The sequence below is a fragment of the Mandrillus leucophaeus genome, unplaced genomic scaffold, assembly GCF_000951045.1.
Source record: "Mandrillus leucophaeus isolate KB7577 unplaced genomic scaffold, Mleu.le_1.0 Scaffold30, whole genome shotgun sequence".
In the NCBI taxonomy this organism is placed as follows: Eukaryota; Metazoa; Chordata; class Mammalia; order Primates; family Cercopithecidae; genus Mandrillus; species Mandrillus leucophaeus.
In genome coordinates, this window is record NW_012103143.1 from 628113 (window position 1) to 635814 (window position 7702).

Sequence of the window (7702 nt, forward strand, 5' to 3'; positions counted from 1 at the left end):
TGGCAGCCTAGGCAACATAGCAGGATCCCGTTTCTAAGACAATTTTAAAATTAGCTCTGTGTGGTGGATATGCAGCTGAAGTTCCAGCTACTAAGAGAGGCTGAAGCGGGAGGATAGTTTGAGCCCAGGAGTTTCAGGCTGTGGTGAGCCGATTGTGTCACTATACTCCAGCCCAGGTGACAGAGCAAGATGAATTATTTTTAAGAGGTGATTTGGAAAGATTGACTATAATTCACTGATTTTCAACATCGATGTATTATGAAGTTTTCTTTATGCTTCCAATCAAGTGTATCTTTGAGTTGAAGCCATGTAGTTGGCTCTTTGTAATTGACAAGGTTATGCTGTCACTCCTTACCTCAGGAGTAATAAAGTACTTTTTCTTGCTTTTTGTTTAGCCATCTAGCTCTTTTTGTTTTTTAGACACCCAAGCTGCAGTGCTGTGGCATGATCATAGCTCACTGTAACTCTGATCTCCTGAGCTCAAGGGATCCTCCTGCCTTGGCCTCCTAAAGTTTTTGCGGAGATTATATGTGAGCCACTGCGCCTGGCCAAAATGTAGTTTTTCAAGAGTAATGCTTTAATAAACTGATTTTTCCCCGATAGCATTTCACTGTTCATTCTGTCTAGTAAATGTCTAGCTGGATTTCTATTTCGCTAGGTACTCCCTGATTACCTGCAATTAGGTTAGCATGTGGTGAATACAAAGATCAATAGGGCATTGTGCCTGTCCTCACTGTGCCTCCACAAGCAGCTGCTTGTCTGGGTCTTGGGTGTACAAATAATTGATATGTCCTTGGAAGTCAGGTTGGGGTGGGAATGGTCATACTATTTTGTATTGATGACATGTGGCCTGGCCTGGTTCTGCGTGAGTCAAAGGACCATGGAGGGCAGAGTTTTCAGGGTGATCTTGGAGTTTAACTTGGTGTTAACCCTGTTAACTTTGCCTTAAAAGTTTTCCGGCCAGGAGTGGTGGCTTGACGCCTGTAATCCCAGCACTTTGGGAGGTCAAGGCAGCAGATCGCCTGAGGTTGGGAGTTCAAGACCAGCCTGTCCAACATGGAGAAACCCCATCTCTACTAAAAACACAAAAAATTAGCCAGTCATGGTGGTGGGTGCCTGTAATCCCAGCTACTCGGGAGGCTGAGGCAGGAGAATCACTTGAACCCGGGAGGCAGAGGTTGCCGGGAGCTGAGATAGCGCCATTGAACTCCACCCTGGGCAATGAGAGTGAAAGTATGTCCTTAAAATAATTATAATAGGCCAGGCGCGGTGGCTCAAGCCGGTAATCCCAGCACTTTGGGAGGCCGAGACGGGCGGATCATAAGGAAGGTCAGGAGAGCGAGACCATCCTGGCTAACACGGTGAAACCCCATCTCTACTAAAAAATACAAAAAACTAGCCGGGCGAGGTGGCGGGCGCCTGTAGTCCCAGCTACTCGGGAGGCTGAGGCAGGAGAATGGCGTAAACCCGGGAGGTGGAGCTTGCAGTGAGCTGAGATCCGGCCACTGCACTCCAGCCTGGGCGACAGAGCGAGACTCAATAATAATAATAATAATAATTTAAAAATGAGCTGGTCATGGTGACTCACGCCTGTAGTTCCAGCTACTCAGGAGGCTGAGATGGGAGGATTGCTCAATGCCAGGGATAGAGGTTGCAGTGAACAGAGATGGTATCACTGGACTCCATCCTGGGTGACAGAGTGGGACCCTGTCTCAAAAGTTTTCCAGGCATCCTCAAAATTGGGGTTTTCGGTGAATGCTAAATTAAACCAGGCTCTTTACCCTAGAGCTACACATCAGTACTTAAAGTAGTCTCAGGGGGATGCAGTAGTGAGAGATCATTGGCACTGGTACTAAGTGCTGTTTCAAATTACCCAGGTCAGTTTGCTCTCAGTAGTTTTGTGTTCTTATACATCATCTCATTCTGAGGTAAAAGGAATTCCCAGGATGATGGTGATGGGAAGTCCCAGGACTCCCTTTCTGCAGTGGATTTGGAGAACAGTAGTCCAGGTTGAAGCAAGAGAAAGTATACTTCTAAGAGGGGATGTCTCAGACAAAAAACTGTATTAGAATATACTGAGGAAATTTTTGCCTTACTTGGAGAGTTTCGAGCTGAATTACTGATGAAGTACAGAGAAAATGAAAAAATTAAGGTAAATATTAACTAGAATAAACAAAAACTTGTGAAGTATTATAACATGAGGATTTTCTTTTTTGAGACGGAGTCTTGCTCTGTCACCCAGGCTGGAGTGCAGTGGCGTGATCTCGGCTCACTGCAAGCTCCGCCTCTTGGGTTCATGCCATTCATTCTCCTGCCTCAGCCTCCTGAGTAGCTGGGACTACAGGCGCCCGCCACCACACCCGGCTGAGTTTTGAATTTTTTTAGTAGAGACGGGGTTTCACTGTGTTAGCCAGGATGGTCTCAATCTCCTGACCTTGTGATCCACCCCCCTTGGCCCCCCAAAGTGTTGGGATTACAGGCGTGAGCCACCGCGCCCGGCCAACATGAGGATTTTCTTACTCCGTTTGAGCTACTGTAACAAAAGACCATAAACTGGATGGCTTATACACAACAGAATTTTATTTCTCAGCGTTTTGGAGCCTGGGAAGGCCAAGATCAAGGCTGTGGCAGACTTGGTGCCTGGATCCTGTCTTGAGTTTGCAAGGCAGGAAGGGTGAGGGATTTCTCTGGGGTTTCTTCTATATAAGGGCACAAATCCCATTGATGAGGGCTTTGTTCTGTGGTGTAATCACCTCTCAAAGGTGTACCTAATACTTTCACCTTGGAGATTCGGATTTTAACATGAATTTTCGGGGGACATAAACACTCAAACCATAGCAGGATTCAACTGTATGTGATATTTACCTAGTTACGATTGTTGTAGCTCTGAATATTGTAATAAAATAATAATCTGATGAAGTGGGGATGGGTAGGTAATATGTGTAAGAGCAAAACTCATAGAAATGAGGAATTTTTTTTTTTTTGGTCGCCCAGGCCGGAGCGCAGTGGTGCGATCTCGGCTTACTGCAAGCTCCGCCTCCCAGGTTCATGCCATTCTCCTGCCTCAGCCTCCTGAGTAGCTGGGACTACAGGCGCCCTCCACCACGCCTGGCTAATTTTTTTGTATTTTAGTAGAGATGGGGTTTCACCATGTTAGCCAGGATGGTCTCGATCTCCTGACCTTGTGATCTGCCCACCTTGGCCTCCCAAAGTGCTGGGATTACGGGCATAAGCCATCACGCCCAGCCAAAAGGAAATTTTTTAAAGTGGCAAATGGATTATGAACATCTTATTCAGAAATAAAGGTAAAGAACAGCTAAAAAGGCAAAAGCAGTTGGCTTCTGGGGAAGGTGGGGCAGGGGACTTTTTGAAGCCTTAATATTTGCTTTGTTGAACCATGTTCTTGCATTATTAAGTTTTTTCATGCTAACAACTCTATTTTGTCAAGCCAGATTATGATGGCTTAACATGAGTGAACCTTCTAGCTTCTCATCAGATGCAAATCTGACAGGAATAGGGACTTGTGTTACTTTATGGCAGGTAAATAGCACCCTTGAGATACAAAATTGGGATGGTTTCGGGCCTGGTGGCGCCTGTCTAGTCTCAGCTACTAGGGAGGCTGAGGTGCAAAGATTGAGCGCAGGAATTCCAAGGCCAGCCTGGCCAACATAGTGAGACCTGACCTGTCTGAAACATATACCCGCCCACCCCCACCAAAACAGGGATGGTTCTTCCTGTCCCCTTAAGGAGACACGACACCAAAGGAGAAAGTACTTGGATAGTGATGAGTGAATTGAGCATTTTATTACTGCTTTCATTTTTGTCTTGTCACAGCTAACAGGGAGGTTGAGTACTCTGTCCACTGGGGGCTGGTGCTTCCATTGAGGGTTGTGTGTGCCTGCTGATTTCTTTGAGTTCCTCTATCCAACATCAGAATTGTTTGTATTCAGATATGTGACAAGATGGGACTTCTGAGTTTCACAGTGTAAGGAAGATTGACACCTAACCGAGTTTGGGGCTTTCTTTGTACAGTTGACCATTGAAAAACAAGGGTTTGAACTGTTGTGCAGGTTCACTTAACATGGACTTATAGATGGATTTTCTTCTGCCTCTGCTGCCCTGAGACAGCCAGACCAACCCCTCCTCCTACTTTTCCTCAGCCTATTCAACATAAATACTATCGGGATGAACACCTTTATGATGATTCACTTCTACTTATTTTTTTTTTTTTTTTTTGAGAGGGAGTCTTGCTCTGTCACCCAGGCTGGAGTGCAGTGATGTGATCTCGGCTCACTGCAACCTCTGCCTCTTGGGTCCAAGCAAATCTCCTGTCTCAGCCTTCTGAGTAGCTGGAACTGTAGGCACATGCCAACCATGCCCAGGTAACTTTTGTATTTTTAGTAGAGACAGGGTTTCACCATATTGGTCAGGCTGTTCTCGAACTCTTGACCTCAGGTGATCCACCCACCTCAGCCTCCCAAAGTGTTAGGATTATAGGTGTGACCCACCGCGCCCAGCCTTTTGTTTAGCTTTTATTGTAAGAATACAGTATACATGTAACACATGAAATATGTTAATTGACTTATGACCTGTAAGGCTTCCAGTCAACAACAGGCTACTACGTTTTGGGAAATAAAAAATCATACATGGGTTTTCTTTTTTCTCTCTCTTTCTTTCTTTCTTTTTTTTTTGTGACAGAGTCCTGCTCTGTCGCCCAGGATTGGGAATCACACTTTGAATACATGCCTCAATTAAAAAGGCAAAAAATAAGCAGGGCACAGTGGCATGCACCTGTAGTCTCAGGTACTTGGCAGGCCAAGGTGCAGGGATTGCTTGAGCAGCCCAGGAGTTCAAGCCCAGCGGGACAACAGCAAGACTCTCTCTAAAAATATTACTTATTTTAGAGACAGGGTCTTGCTCTGTCATCCAGGCTAGAGTGCCACGGTGTTATATCTCACTGCAGCCATAGCTCCGAGGCCCAAATGATCCTCCAGTCTCAGCCTCCCAAGTATTTAGGACTACAGGCGTATGTATGCCACCAAGCCCTATTAACTTTTTAAAAAATTTTATTTTTGAGACAAGGTCTCACTTTGTTCTCTAGGCTGGAGTGCTGTGGTGCAAACATGTCTCACTGCAACCTTGACCTCCCAGGCTGAAGCTATCCTCTCGCCTCAGCCTCCTGAGTAGCTGGGACCACAGGCACGCACCACCACGCCCAGCTCAGTTTTGATTAATTTTTTTTTTTTTTTTTCTTTTAGAGACAAGGTTTTCCCCTGTAGCCCAGCCTGGTCTTGAACTCCTGGGCTTAAGTGATCCTCCTGCCTTAGCCTCCCAAAGTGCTGGGATTACAGGTGTGAGCCACTGTGCCCCACCTACAGATAATTTGTTTTTTTATTTTTTGAGATGGAGTCTCACTCTGTCGCCCAGGCTGGTGTCCAGTGGCGCCATCTCGGCTCACTACAGTGTCTGCCTCCCAGGTTCAAGCGATTCTCCTCCCTCAGCCTCCTGAGTAGCTAGGATTACAGGTGCATACCACCATGCCTAGCTAAATTTTTTTTTGTAGTTTTACTAGAGACAAGGTTTCACCATGTTGGTCAGGGTGGTCTTGAACTTCTGACCTTGTGATCCGCCCGCCTCGGCCTCCCAAAAGTACTGGGATTATAGGCGTGAGCCACCGCGCCCAGCCTTCTTTTTACTTCTTTAAAATTTTGCTGGGCGTGGTAGCCCACACTTGTAATCCCAGCTACTCAGGAGGCTGAGGCAGGAGAATCGGTTGAACCTGGGAGGTGGAGGTTGCAGTGAGCCAAGATTGCACCACTGCACTCCAACCTGGGTGACAGAGTGAGACTGTCTCAAAAAAAAAAAAAAAAAAAAAAATGTGCCCATAAGTATAGTTTTTTTTTTTAAAACAAAAAGGATAAGGTTATATTTAAACAATTCTTAGACATAATGTTTTAACATTTTTTGATGTGTCTGAAATTTGTGTCTTGCTTATCCATATGTCTCATAGTTCAATTGGCAGTGTTTAATTTTTTTTTTTTTTTTTTGAGACAGAGTCTTGCTCTGTTACCCAGGCAGGAATGCAGTGGCATGATCTCACTTTATAACCTCCACCTCCTGGGCTCAAGTGATCCTCCCGCCTCAGCCTCCTGAATAGCTGGGACTACAAGTGCACACCACCACGCCCGGCTAATTGTTTTTGTATTTTTTTTTTGTAGAGATGGGGTTTCGCCATGTTGAGTGGCTGGTCTTAAACTCCTCAGCTCAAGCGATCCGCCCACCTCATCCTCCCAAAGTGCTGGGATTACAGGCGTGAGCCACTACGTCTGACTGGCAGTGTTTTAGTAGTGTATAAAATAATGTTGTACCTAGGCTGGGTGCGGTGGCTCACACCTGTAATCCCAGCACTGGGAAGCTGAGGCGGGCGGATCACGAGGTCAGGAGATTGAGACCATCCTGGCTAACATGGTGAAACCCTGTCTCTACTGAAAATACAAAAAATTAGCTGGGCGTGGTTGCTTGTGCCTGTAGTCCCAGCTACTCCGGAGGCTGAGGCAGGAGAATGGCGTGAACCTGGGAGGCGGAGCTTGTAGTGAGCCAAGATAGCACCACTGCACTCCAGCCTGCACGACAGAGCGAGACTCTGTCTTCCAAAAAAAAAAAAAAAGTTGTACCTGAAAGTTAGTGACATTTTGTATTAGATAAAAAATGGTTATTTGGTATGAGTGCAGGTATTTTAATAAGCTACATTCCTAGGTATTGATGGGCAGTTTATATTTTGCTGTGTGTCAAATTGTCCTCAAGTCATTACAATGTATATTCCCACCAGTTAGATGTGAAAGGCTTCACCTAAAACCATTACCTTGTGGGGGTATTTCAACATTAATGCGGGGGGGGGGTGGTGACACAAATATTCAGACCATAGCTGTCTTACTGTATTTATAATTAGTGTCTATTTTTGTAATGAGTGAGGTTTTAATTTTTCGTAGAGACAGGGTCTTGCCATGTTGCCCAGGCTGGTCCTCAAACTCCTGCCCTCAAGTGATCCTCCTGACTTGGCCTCCCAAAGTGTTGGTATTACAGGCTCAAGCCACTGTGTGATCTCGGCTCACCGCAACCTCCGCCTCCCAGGTCCCGGTTCAAGCGTTCAAGCAGTTCTGCTGCCTCAGCCTCCTGAGTAGCTGGGATTATAGGCACGCGCCACCACACCCAGCTAATTTTTGTATTTTTTGTGTTTTTAGTAGAGATGGGGTTTCACCATGTTGGCCAGGCTGGTCTCGAACTGCTGACCTCGTGATCTGCCTACCTTGGCCTCCCAAAGTGCTGGGATTATAGGTGTGACCCACCACGCCATACCTGGAGTTTTGCTCTTGTTGCCCAGGCTGGAGTGCAATGGTATGGGTTTAAGTGATTCTCTTGCCTCAGACTCCTGATTAGCTGGGAATATAGGCATGTGCCACCACACCTGGCTAATTTTGTATTTTTAGTAGAGATGGGGTTTCTCCATGTTGGTCAGGCTGGTCTCCCGACCTCAGGTGATCTGCCCGCCTCAGCCTACCAAAGTGCTAGGATTACAAGCGTGAGCACCGCGCCTGGCAGCCCTTTATATTTTTAAGAGTCGTTTGTATTTCCTTTTTGTCTTTTTATATCTTTAGCACTTAGCTTTTTTTTTTTTTTTTTTTTTAAAACCACTCTTTCAATC

General features: G+C 45.9%; 1 protein-coding gene across 3 annotated transcripts in view; it reads left to right on the forward strand.

The window, feature by feature from the left end:
• LOC105544446 (RNA-binding protein 4) overlaps positions 1-7702 on the forward strand; it is a 55388-nt gene that overhangs the window by 32042 nt on the left and 15644 nt on the right. The window contains exon 3 of one of the 3 annotated variants that reach the window (XM_011986955.1): positions 396-598. The exons of the other annotated variants lie outside the window; for them this stretch is intronic. Within the exon in view, the coding sequence (XP_011842345.1) occupies positions 396-403 (8 nt within the window). The 3' untranslated portion in view covers positions 404-598. Of the gene's footprint in view, positions 1-395; positions 599-7702 lie in introns of those variants that run through there. 3 annotated transcript variants of the gene reach the window in all.